At 41.9% G+C, this 13,980-nt stretch overlaps 1 protein-coding gene across 1 annotated transcript in view; it reads right to left on the bottom strand.

The window, feature by feature from the left end:
- Positions 1-6,329: 6,329 nt before the first annotated feature.
- LOC134614908 (matrix metalloproteinase-9-like) overlaps positions 6,330-13,980 on the bottom strand; it is a 28,406-nt gene continuing 20,755 nt past the window's right edge. The window contains exons 10-13 of the mRNA XM_063459165.1: positions 12,902-13,038; positions 10,512-10,662; positions 7,830-7,933; positions 6,330-6,817 (exon numbers count right to left, since the gene is read on the bottom strand). Of these exons, the coding sequence (XP_063315235.1) occupies positions 6,708-6,817; positions 7,830-7,933; positions 10,512-10,662; positions 12,902-13,038 (502 nt within the window). The 3' untranslated portion in view covers positions 6,330-6,707. The remainder of the gene's footprint in view (positions 6,818-7,829; positions 7,934-10,511; positions 10,663-12,901; positions 13,039-13,980) is intronic.

Genomic DNA, 13,980 nt, shown 5'->3' with positions numbered 1-13,980 from the left:
ACTGATATTGTGTTATCCGGGCTTCATTAATTCATGATTTAATTACTAAGATGATAAGAAGGTAGAATGGAAGGAGGGATGAATAGATAGACAGACAGACAACTACATGTGAAATACAATGCAGTTTATTAAAGGTCAGAAAGAATGTTACAAAACAGCCACACAGCTAGAATCAACAACACACGTTTACATTTATAGCCTCGCTCAGCAACACACAACCACACACCTTATTCAGCAATAGACAGCCACATTCACCCTTACTCAGCACAACCCAACCACACACCTTGTATCAGCAACACACAACCACACACCTTATCTCAGCAGCACACAACCACACTTTTTAATTTATCAGAATCCTGTGTGCTTACATTACTTCCTCTTTGTCCTTGTCTGTGACTCTACATATGCTAAAAATAAAATAAAACCACAAGTGGATGAATCAAAACAATGCGAAGTTCTCACTGTAATACAAGAACCAATTTTGTCTAGTCTGTGTCTAAATGTATGTGTCATTCTGAATTTGTTTGTATGTCCCTATTTAGGCATGACTGCGTGGTGCCATTAGCGTAAACCTATCAGATTCTATCCGTTTGTCAGAATACACATGTAAGCCTGTATCAACATGCTCATAACGAGTAAACGCAAACGAAAGTAAAGATAAGCGAGTTTCAATATTCATTCATCACCGAGTATCAATTTACCGTTTGTATAAGTGACTCATCCTGTATTAGTGTGTTTAATGTCTGGCTACGCCAATATTTTTTTGTCTTAATGTTGTGCCGGCCTGTATGACCGTAAATGTGTCGCTTATTCACAAAATATAAATTTATATTAAAAAAAGAAACCACGATTTAATAAATAGGGATTTCCAAACTTTCTGCATTTTTTCCCTGCTTCTCTACACTTTCCTTTGAAGCACGTAGGAGCAGGGTCCCCTGTGTATGCACTATATATTCCTAAGCAAATACGGTAAATCCTTACAGAGTAAGAGAGAAATGGGACCATTTTAGTAAGCTCGCATTAAAGGGACACTGTAGGCACTGTTAGTTCGTCATCTCATTATAGTAGTTATAGTATCCGGAGTCCCGTGGGCCCATAGTTCCGTTCAGCGTTAAATGAATGAAGGGACAGTGCCCGTGGACTCCAGGCACCGTAACCAAATCAATAAGACAACATGGTTATGGTACAGTGTCCCTTTTATGGAATTGTAGTGTCTGGGTACAACATGGTAACTTACATAATAGAAATTAAATCGTAATCAATAATGGATTTAGTAAAATGTTGTTCTTTTTATAATTTTTTTTTTTTGGTATAATTCTTTCCTGTAACACCCTTTAGAAAGGCAGCCAGGCGGTGCCAAAACATTGGGGGTATTAGGGGCTCGTGTTTCTGCCAGAAGAGGCTTGTGTAAGTTGTGGTTATCGCCATTGATTAATTTATTTGCCTTAATTTTGTCATATTGAATGGAGTTATTATTCTCCATTTGATGTTTTGCTTTGTGTTTGTTCTAACCTGTGTGGTCTAATAAAACACTTATTTGTATCTCTTTGGAGCTTACTATTATTATCATTCCTGTAACTCAGGCTTCCCCAAACTCCGGCCCTCCAGATGTTGCTAAACTACAACTCCCATGATTCTATGAATGAAATAGATAGGCTGAGAATCATGGGAGTTGTAGTTCAGCAACTTCTGGAGGGCCGGAGTTTGGGGTAAGCCTGCTGTAACTATTCATATTGTTCTTGAAAACTGCTCCAGAATGGATTCTAGTGTAGCATAAAAACAAAACGCTATTCACTGCGCTGAGATGCGCAACGTATAATTTAAATATTACACTGCAATTTAGTACTTCAGGACGTAAGATGTACCTGTACATCATGGGTTAATATGATGTACTGACACATGATCCTGTATCCTTTTAAAATTTCCCTTGCTGAATTTCTGTGTTCACTGAGGGATCGGTATTCCCCTGAAAACACCCTGATTTAGTCTTCCTGCAAGCCACCTGCTCACTCAGCACACAGTGATCTGTGCTATGGTGTGCAAACTGCAATGCACAGATTATTGAGAGTAATTCTGCAAACTGAGCATGAAAATCTTATTATGACAGTTTTGTCACAATATGAATCAGCCGCAGAGAGGAAGATATACCCCTCATTATGCTATAAGAGAGTGCACAGTGCTCACAGGCTGTTATAATCCTGGAAAATCCCTCTGCTGATGCCACCAATGGCAACAGCACAAAGCTCGAAACAAGGTTAGGGTTGGGATTTATGCATGGTTATGTCTGGGGTTCTAAGCAGCTGTTAGAAGGGACATGGGTCTAGAACAGGGCTATGCAACATGTTGGTAGCACTGTGCCAAAACAATCCTATTTGTTTAAAAATAATCTGTGTGTGTGTTGCTGTATTCTGCTTGAGTTCTATATGGATGCTGCAGTTGCATTGTAGGTTTGTATTTGTACATATGTGGGCTGTGTTATATTGTGTATGTGCATAAGCAGTTTTGTCATATTGTGTGTGTTACATGTGTATGTGCGCAGTGTATCATGTTGTGTGTGAATATGGGCTGCGTATGGGGGGGCTGCTTGTGGGATTATGTGTGTCATATGTCGTATTGCCTGTGTGGTGTTGTGTGTATGCTGCTTGTAGAGTTGTATGGGTGTAAGTGGGTGGTCATTGGTGTTGTGTTTGTGGGGACTGCTTATGAACCGGTGTGTTTGTGTGTGGGTTGTTTGTAGTAATTGCAGGAGGGATGGCTTTTTCTTAGGCTGTATGTGGGGTGTTTCTGGCTGCCAGTAGGGCCTGGGCTGGACAGGTTTAGGTCGCGGACTGGGCCTGCAGTAGCTGCTGCAGGCTACTCTCTTCCAGTGCAATTTTTCGTTCACAAGCGCTTGGAGTAAGAGATCTGAGATCCTTGGATCTCCACAGCCTACTATAGGCTGCTGACCCCTGGTTAAGAGGATACCTGCATTAAATATACCATAGAATGTAACTTCCATGATTGTCAGCCAGACACAGCCTGGATACATTGGCGGATCCAGTGGGGGGGGGGGGGCAACGGGGCAATTGTCCCTCCCCCCGAGAAAATATTGAGGCCGAGGCTCTCCCCTGCTGGCCCATGCAGGGCTGGTGCTATCCAAGCGCCAGCTCTGCTGTTTGCCATCATGGACCGGAGGGGAGATCAGTGATCTCCCTCCCCGGCCCACAGGCACATTGATGGACGGCTGGCAGGGGAGGGAGAGAGAGAAAGAACCTGGGGGAGCTCTTACCTGCAGCTCCGCCGGGTTCTCCTCTCGCGAACACGGAGCGTTGCCACGGTAACCATGAGCTGCAGGTTAGAGTTCACTAGAACCACCAGGGACTGGAAAGCAATGTCTCTCCCTCCCCCAGCAAAGGTAAGAAGGGAGGGGGGACATTATCTATGTTTATTTCGCTATTTAGGAGATACAGTCCCTATATTGGGACCAAATCTCTCGGCCCCTCTTTAGTAACCGGATGTCCATATTTCTAGGAGCTCCATATTGTTGGTGTGTCTTAGTGTATAAAGGAGCAAATTAGTGGTTTTTTTTTTACATTTTTGGATAAACAGCAGAACCAGCATGTGAAAGCTTTAACCTGATGAAATCAAGTGGTTTCCCCCCAACATTAATATGTAGCCATCTAAAACCGTGAAAGAAGTCGCAATCAAAATAGTAGAAGCCTCAGCTTCTATTAGCTTTACATATCAATAATGTAATTCATGTTTTTCATGAATGAAGCCGAGTGCCCAGAGTCTGCAGTGATTGCTTTTCTCCAATGAATGCAGTGTCATTATAACATTGTTGTTAAGATGCTCCACATTTTGAAGTCAACACTTCAACTAATGTTCTACAGCCAAGTTTGGCAGTCCTGCTTTATCTATGTACCTAGACATTACTCAATGGCAAAAAGAACCAGGGGCTTCAGCCAAGCTGTAATTTTTACACCCCTTTGCATATATAGTGACATCAGCCCTGCCCAAAACCCTACCTTGTACCATGCCCTATGTCCAACCCTAAAATGTTCTATAAATGAATTAATTTAAAGATACAGTTTTAAAATATCAGAGTATCAAATAAACTTATATTTATAAAGTCCACACCTGATGTATTATTCTCAAGTTGTGTATTAAACCTGCATCCACAGCAATACAATGAAGTCCAAATATGGTGCGTTAAAGTGGCACTGTCACTACTTATATAATTAGAGGTGTTATTTCTCTCTCTCAGTATTACCAGGGAATCTGAAACTGATATTGATCTACAGAAGCCACAACACACAAAAACACTGTAATAGGAGGGGGCGGAGTTTAGTAACTGAGCTGAACAGTCGCATGGCACACGAGCTCCTGCATTTGTGGGTCCAAATCCACCAAGTTGGACCGACCAAATCACTATTTGGGGTCATACCTGGCGCTGAAGACGACAGGAGGACGAGATGGGTCGTAAAACAAAATAATTGAGGCCGGATAAACCAAGACAAGGGCCAAACATTGCAGAACTTCTGCGGCAAACAGGCGAAGCCAATAGGCCTATAATGGCTGACTATCCTGAAACCTAAGAAAAGAAAAAGTTACCTGCGCTCTCTCCTTAATCCCTATGTATATTTAGACAAATGGAGGTAATTTAGTTGCTCCAATGGCCATTGGAGGGAATGCCCGTGCCTGCCAACGTCAAGGCAGACCCCCCTAAGCTGGTCCTAACACTGACCCTATCCTGAAACCTACTTCGAGATATCTGACGACTTTTCCTCGGGAGGCGAAGAGGCCGAATTACCACCACCACAGAGACCGACCCCGGGCGCCTAAAAAATAGATAATTCACCCGTGACAACAGCAGTCCTGAAGTCGCTACTCGCAGACTTACAGAATACTATCCAGGCGGATGTCGCAACCAACACTCCGGGCCGACATCCAAAGTCTGATGGGTCGAATGGGAGCCTAACAGTCTGCATCCAGTGCCTGCACGGACCAAATCACTACACTGCAGAAGGAGGTCAGGGGACTCCACGACAGAATGAGGCGCTTGAACGCCGCTTTGCGCCCCTGGAGGATGCACACCGGGCCAACAACATAAAAATCCGGGGCATCCCGGAGAACACTGCAACGGCAGAGATGCCACACTTACTGAGACGGCTTCTTACGAGCCCGAAAACCGGCTAAAGCGCCGACCTCGGCGTCCCGGGATCTCGTCTTACGCTTCCAACAACACGCAGACAAAGCAGCAGTGATAGCAGCAACCAGGGACTGTTCGCCATTTAACTTCGAATCAATGGAGTTAACTTTCTTTGCAAACCTCACTGGGGGCACACTTGCCTGGCGGAGGTCACTTAGGCCTTTCACTACACTCCTACAAAAGAAGGACTTTGATACAGATGGCACTAGGCCCGAACACTGCAAGTCGTACACGGGAACAACAAACACGAAGTCCGAGACCTACGAGAAGCGGCAACCTTGCTGTCCACTCTAGGACTTACACAGGACTCCCTCCACACCACTGAGACCCTGGGAACAAGCAAGCCAACTCACCAATGGAACCCAGAAGGGGTGGCCCCCTTCGTCCCACACAGACCCAAGGACACTCAAAACGTTGCAGGGACTACCTGAGGCAACCAATATGCCGCAATGTACTGGGATACCCCAGTTGTTTCAATGTTTCCATGGTTTTACAGTTTAAATAGTATTATTCCCATAAAATGCAGGTATAAATACACTATACACCCATGAACAAGTAGTCCACGGACCGTAGTTTCTAACCCTCCCCCCGCCTGAATCTAACCTAAATAGCCACCCACACATACCTTTGCCACAGTCAGGAGTAAAAACACACAGCAATGTTGCTATCTCCTTCCACGCACAGTAGCCTAGCTACACCCCACCCGTGCATGTCCGACCTACAGTTTTCCCCCAGGCGGCAACTTGATCCAGAGAGATCACCCAACATATAAAATTGCTCTCCTGTTGATGTGCCTTTCTGTTTGTTTTCTTTTTCCTTTGCATGACATGTAGGGATGGAACGACTGTGTACCAGATGCACCTCTGCATAGCAGAGATAACAGCCGGCCACACAACATCTCACGATTCTAACACATAGCAACCTAGCTAGTTTATCATAAGTTAGCCTACATACTATGACATGCGTATATATTTGTAACTTACTTACTGCTACTACCTCTTTTAACAAAAAATGTGCCTGTAATTGAAGCCGCACCTATGTCAATTGATGTACCTTTGCTTAGACTACGCTGTTGTGGCTGTGCAGATGTGATTGTTAATCTATGCACGTCCAAAAAAACAAAAAAAAAAACACTGTATTAAAAAGTAACTTGATCTTTATTAGAAAACAAACAACCCAATATGCCATAGAAAGTTCGGTAAAGCTCAAATATTGCTCATTTTGTGAGCACATCAGTTCACGATCACTTATATACTATGAAGCAGCCAGCACCGGAGGTAAACTCTGTATTTACACGCAAACACACATAGTACCCATCTATACAGCTTAACAATATTAAGAATTCACCTTTACACAGATAATTCGAAGCTCATTGTAATTGTAAGTGGGGTGGCCGTGAAAAGGTGGGAGTTGGTTCTCACATTACTGTCCAACCTAAATACTGTGATGATTCCTATTCTCATGTTGTCACCTATCGTACACCTTCACCACCAGCCTTTGTTCACACCCCTCTCCTTTAGTTCTCAGGGCAGCGCAGGATGTCATGACTAACATATCCAACTTTGTCTACTTGCTTGCGTGATGTCATGCGCCAGAAATATTGCTCCTGGCAGAAGTGAAATTTACCTGCAAGAATACAGAAAATACAATACATGACATTAAAAAGAAACCCTTGCACTCCATTGTCAACCAAAATAAAGAATTTTTTAAAAAAAGAAACCCTTAAATAAACACTCCAAACACCATAACCACAACAATGGGTCCTTGCGACAAGTGTAATTTGTCAAACCATTTTAAAATGGGGTTCGACTATTTACTTGGCTTCCCAGGTGTCCTTGGCCTCATTTTGTGGTTCTCCTGCAGGAGAAGCCAGAGGACTCCATTTACCTACGCACCGCTGATACAGGATCGCACTCATTTGCAGAGAAAGCTCAGTTGGCTCTGCTAATGGACGCTTTGAAGCAGGACCCAGCTTAATTATGTTGGGCTCTCGAAAGAGTATCCCAGAAGCAGGGGCTGCAGCCATGGGCACCAAGGTAGGTTGTTAAACCACTCTAAAGTGGTTTGACAATGTCAGTTGGATGTCACCAGGCACTGTCGGAAACCATAACCACTACAGCGGATGTAGAGGTTTTTATTATTTATTTATAATTCTTACATCATGTTGTAATACAAAGAGGTATAAACATTCAGTAAAACGGAGATACAAAAGTAGTAAAGAACTGTGCCATACTTGCTACCTTCAAAAAGTATGCGAAGGAAGACAGCACATGAAACATTCTATACATCGGATACATTTAGTAAAACAAAGGCAGGGAATTGACTGAAATTCTCAGTGCTGATATCATGCCCTCCTGATTACCATATTGTTATGCATGTATGAAGAGAGAGTCATATATGTTTATAAATGAGAAACAGGGTGATTACTTTACTACATTGCTCTTAAATTTGAAATTCAATTTTGTGAGTAACCTTGAATATATGGTTTCTACTCAATACATGTTATTGATTATTTAATGGCTGGAGATTTCAGGCATCACTCCCTGGCATCCTTTGATGAACTCATGGTACCATCCGTAGGGCTATGCTTGCAAAGTAAAAGCATTGTTGCTGCTAATTATTAGCCATGTCCATTTACCTTGATATAGGAAAACATCATGGGATTCAACTGGAACACCAGGGAATTCTTCATCTGTATTTCTTGGGTACCCCTTGTCCACAGTCTGCGTCTTTGTATCAAGTCTGTTAAGAGGGTGAAAAAGATAATAGCAAAACCACATAGTGTACAAAATGACTATATCCTATAGGGCATGACCACCATATTTTAGGTGCAATGTGTAAATTATTGTTTCCATTCGTTATGTTTTGTGTTTTTCTTTTTCTTTTTTTTTGCACTGTAAATCTACCCTTTCTACCCCTTCCACTGAATCTACAGTAATCCTTTTTGCTCCAATAGTACTGCCTCACAAATACATATTTGGGATGAGTAAGCACAAGTAAACATAACATTAAATATCCTGGGAGGAAATGGTTCCCCTTTAACCCCTTAAGGACCGGACTTTTTTTGCGATGTTGTACATTTGCGACCAGGCATCTTTTTGACACTTTTGTGGTGGTTGTGTTTAGCTGTAATTTTCCGCTCTCTCATTTACTGTTCCCATACAAATTATATATTGTTTTTTTCAGGACAAAAGGGGCTTTCTTTACATACCATTATTTATATAATCTCATGTAATTTAATTTTTAAAAAATTAAAAAATATGATGAAAAATTGAAAAAAATACATGTTTTTTGACTTTTATGTAAAAAATCTTTTACTCATCTACAAAAGCGAATGAAAAAAACTGCTAAATAGATTCAAAATTTTGTCCTGAGTTTAAAAATACCCAGTGTTTACATGCTTTTTTCTATTTTTGCATGTTATAGGGCTATAGGTACAAGTAGGATATTGAGGTTTCAAAACCTATATTTTTAAAATGTATCAATAGTGACATTGTAACACTATTATCTGTCATAAATCGCTAAATAACACCCGACATGTACATATTTTTTTTAAAGTAGACAACCCAGGGTATTCAATATGGGGTATGTCCAGACTTTTTTAGTAGCCACTTAGTCGCAAACACTGGCCAAAGTTAGCGTTCATATTTGTTTGTGTGTGAAAAAAGTAAAAAACTAAATTGAACGCTAATTTTGGCCAGTGTTTGTGACTAAGTGGTTACTAAAAAAGACTGGACATACCCCATTTGCAATACCTTGGGTTGTCTACTTTTGCAAATGGTATGCCATCATGGGGGTAATTCTCATTCCTGGGCTACCATACGCTCTCAAAGGCAACGTAACCAACCTGGCCATTTTCAATGTAAAAATATGACCCATATATTTGACCCTGTAACTTTCAAAAACGCTATAAAACCTGTACATGGGGGGTACTGTTATACTCAGGAGACTTTGCTGAACACAAATATTAGTGTTTCAAAACTGTAAAATGTATCACAACAATTATATCATCAGTAAAAGTGCTGTTTGTGTGTGAAAAATGCAAAAAAAGTCACTTTCACTGACAATATCATCGCTGTGATATGTTTTACTGTTTTGAATCACTAATATTTGTGTTCAGCGAAGTCTCCCGAGTAAAACAGTACCCCCCATGTACAGGTTTTAGGGTGTCGTAGAACGTTACAGGGTAAAATACAGTGATAGCAAATTAAATTCTCTGTACTCTCGGCCTGGGTTGGCAGGCAGGTCCCTTAAATTGCAATCAATAAAATAACTTAATTATGTAAAAATATTACATAAATACGCACGTAGAATTTAAATATATATGCATATTTATATATTTGAAGTCTACGTGTATATTTATATAATTATTTATGTAATTTTGTATATGGACATATGAATAGTTCGTATTCTTTTTATTTATTTATATATACATAGATATATATACAATTTCATTCTAAGTGTATTTTGATATAAATATATATATATTAATATCAAAATACAGTTAGAATAAAATTTCGTATAGATATATAATTTTTTTTTAAATTTTTATTATTATTTTTATTTTTTTTAGTTTAATTTAAATTACTTATTATTTGTAGTTTATAATAATATATACACAATATATATAGTTATTATATATATTATATATATACACGTGTGTAATTTAATTATAAGTGTATTTTTATATTAATATATGTACATATTAATATAAAAATACACTTAGTATGGCATTATATATATGATATTTAGACGTATATTATATATATATAATATACGTCTATATATCATATATATAATTATAATTTTTATTTATTAACTTTAAACTTTATTTTTTTTATGATTTTACACTAAGCAGGGAGACTGCCTGTCAGCACAGACAGTCCCCCTGCAGGCAGAGACATGGACACCTATTGTGACCATGTGGTCGCCCTGTTGGGCGATCACATGGCCACAGGGGTCCTAATCCGCCATGGGGAGACTGTCTGGGCTGCAGGCAGTCTCCCCACAACGGGAGCACCGCCGATCGCCGCCGGGGGAACGATGGCGATCGGGTAAGTACATTGGACCGTTAGGACGGTTCAGGACCGTCCTCGGTCGGCAATGCAAAAATGCCGATGACGGTCCTGAACCGTCCTCGGTCCTTAAGGGGTTAATCTCTATATGCTCTCCTGCATAACAATAAATCCTTCTCCGCCAAACAGCTGGCTATAGGGGCTCTAGTTTCTGTAATATAACCTCCAGCTGCGCTATAAACGGTCGGTTTCCATAACATTCACTAGACGTGATTATTATCGAGTGCTGTTTGTTCTCTACTCACCTCCAAAACTTCTCCCCGTTAAATAACAGCACCTTTCCATTATTTCTGGGAATGGCTCCCACGATAGCCTGGACATCTTTTCCCAAACCCAGCGTTTCGATACTGAGTGGGCCCAGAACATTGTTACCGGTATATTGCCAGAATCTGCGTCCTGCAAGGAGGTATATATCTTATTAAACTGCTAAATCAAACTTCTATTACATGTCACACTATTACAATGCAGAATTAATGTATCACACATGGCCAACACACAGCTATCACACACACACAGAAGATGCTCTCAGAAATAACTAAATATATATATATAGGATTGTTGAACATCTAAAATCACATGAATTTCAAGATCAGAGACAACATGGGTTTACTTTGGGAGATCATGCCAAACTAATCTTATTGATTTTTTTGATTGGGTAACTAAAATAATAGATCAGGGTGGTGCAGTAGACATTGATTACCTAGATTTCAGTAAGGCTTTTGACACTGTTGCACATAGAAGGCTTATCAATAAACTGCAATCTTTAAGTTTGGATTCCAATATTGTTGAATGGGTAAGGCAGTGGCTGAGTGACAGGCAACAGAGGGCTGTAGTCAGGCCCGGACTGGCCATCGGGCACACCGGGCAAATGCCCGGTGGGCCACGATGGCCGTGGGGCCGAGGCCGGCAGGGGAGATCACAGGACCTCCCCTGCCAGCCCCTGCAGGGCCAGCGCTACCTGCATAGTGCCTCCATGGGCCGGTGGGGAGATCAAAGATCTCCCTCACCTGCTCAGAGACAATTATAAGCTGCCGCTGGCTGAGGAGTGTGGGAGGGAGGGAGGACCGGCGGAGCTCTAACCAGCAGCTCCGCCGGGTCCTCTCGCGAGGTCTGAGCGTTGCCGCGGCTCAGATCTCGCTAGAGTTCACTCTCACCACTGGACCACCAGGGAAGGAAGCATGGCAGCACCGCACAGCTCCCCCCCCATGGGATATAACTTTTTCAAATAAATACATTCACACTCACACACACAGCACCCCCAGACACACACAGCGCACCCCCAGACACACACAGCATCCCCCCACACACACAGCGCACACACAGCACCCCCAGACACACACAGCCCCCCCAGACACACACACAGCCCCCCCAGACACACACACAGCACACCCCCAGACACACACAGCACCCCCAGACACACAAAGCACCCCCACACACAGCACCCCCAGACACACACAACACCCCCAGACACACACAGCACCCAGACACACACAGCACTCAGACACACACAGCACTCAGACACACACAGCACCCCCACACACACAACACCCCCAGACACACACAGCGCACCCAGACACACACAGCGCACCCAGACACACACAGCGCACCCAGACACACACAGCGCACCCAGACACACACAGCGCACCCAGACACACACAGCGCCCCCAGACACACACAGCGCCCCCAGACAAACACAGCGCCCCCAGACACACACAGCACCCCCAGACACACACAGCACCCCCAGACACACACAGCACCCCCAGACACACACAGCACCCCCAGACACACACAGCACCCAGACACACATAGCACCCCCAGACACACACATCACCCAGACACACACAGCACCCCCAGACACTCACAGCACTCCCAGACACACACAGCACCCCCAGACACTCACAGCACTCCCAGACACACACAGCACCCTCAGACACACACAGCACCCCCAGACACACACAGCACCCTCGCTCACACACATATATATATGCATGTATATATATATGTGTGTGAGCGAGGGTGCTGTGTGTGTTCAGGGCTACTAAACTGGTTCATGGATTGCAGGATAAAACTTACAAGGAAAGGTTAAAGGATCTTAACATGTATAGCTTGTAGGAAAGACGAGACGGGGGGATATGATAGAAACATTTAAATCCATAAAGGGAATCAACACAGTAAAGGATGAGACTGTATTTAAAAGAAGAAAAACTACCACAACAAGAGGACATAGTCTTAAATTAGAGGGGCAAATGTTTAAAAATAATATCAGGAAGTATTACTTTACTGAGAGGGTAGTGGATGCATGGAAAAGCCTTCCAGCTGAAGTGGTAGAGGTTAACACAGTAAAGGAGTTTAAGCATGCGTGGGATAGGCATAAGGCTATCCTAGCTATAAGATAAGGCCAGGGACTAATGAAAGTATTTAGAAAACTGGGCAGACTAGATGGGCCAAATGGTTCTTATCTTCCGTCACAGTCTATGTTTCGATCTGTTTTGGATCTAACTAGGCAAACTAAATTGTAACAAATATTTTCATTTCAAGTAATTTTGTTTTCTTGGAACAACAGAGCAGGTTTTTGACATGTGCCACATGTTTATGTCATATATAGTATTCTAATATGAGACTGAAATGTAACTACCAGCAAAAAAGTAGATATTCCTGCTTGTAAGGTCCTGAAACGCAGTGTCGATATTGGCAGGCAGGGCAGGCCATGTATCCATGATGCGGAGTGGAGATTTAGGAATACCCTGACGGGCAGGCTGTTTCCAATACAGTCTGTAAAATAAAATGTTGGAGTTTGTTAACAAGAAAGTCGACAGGTTGACTTCACACTTTAAAGAAAACTCGAGGCACCATAACCACTATACAGCAAATACGTGTACACTTGAAGAAGCCCCTTGTTTGGCGAAACCCATTGCATGTGTTTTAATATTGTTTTCAAACATTAAAGTTTATTTTGCTTACACCTATTTTATAGTGCAAGACCATTAATTATACTTTATATTATTTTAATTGTTCCTGGCACATTTAAAACTCCTACTCTACATCCAATCCCTGGCAAGAATTGCCTTCAGGAGAATCTAGTTAACATTATATCCTTGGTGAGGATCATATCACGCAAGCGCTATCTCTTGAGCAGTGTTACTACTCTACTAAATGTGAGTAAATTACCATTTATATTTTTACTTGTTTTTTGTTTTACTCGGTAGGCACTATTGTTTGCTTTTTATGTTTTACTTTTTTATATTCATCTGGATGCTGTGAGGCTTACCTTTTAAGGAGCTACAGATCCATCAGTGGGGAATATACCGCTGTTTTACTCAGAGTCGGTCTATAGCTCTTACAAATGTGAGTGTGATCCCACATATCCTTGTTGTGTGTCCAACGCTAAGTATATGACTATCTGTACTATTATTGGTTATTTTCTGTTTTGTTACATATGCTGAAACCTGGACGATTCCAAGCCAGGATATTTAAAATAATTGTTTTATTGTACTTAATACACACAAGCACAACCTGTTTTGTGTGTTTTGTACCATAACCACTATAGATTGCTGTAATGGATATGTTGCCAAGAGAGCCCTGGACCCCCGAACTGTAACCAGTCAAATTGTTTTCAAACAGTTTGACTTCTTGCCTCGGGTCCAGCTGGCTCAATTCTCCACCTAAGAAGGAACTTTCGTTGGTATCAGAAAATACTAATAAAAAGTGGTACAC

The sequence above is a fragment of the Pelobates fuscus genome, chromosome 6 (assembly GCF_036172605.1).
Source record: "Pelobates fuscus isolate aPelFus1 chromosome 6, aPelFus1.pri, whole genome shotgun sequence".
Lineage (NCBI taxonomy): Eukaryota > Metazoa > Chordata > Amphibia > Anura > Pelobatidae > Pelobates > Pelobates fuscus.
The sequence above is the reverse complement of the archived record's forward strand: the minus strand, read 5'-3'. Positions and strand labels throughout refer to the sequence as shown.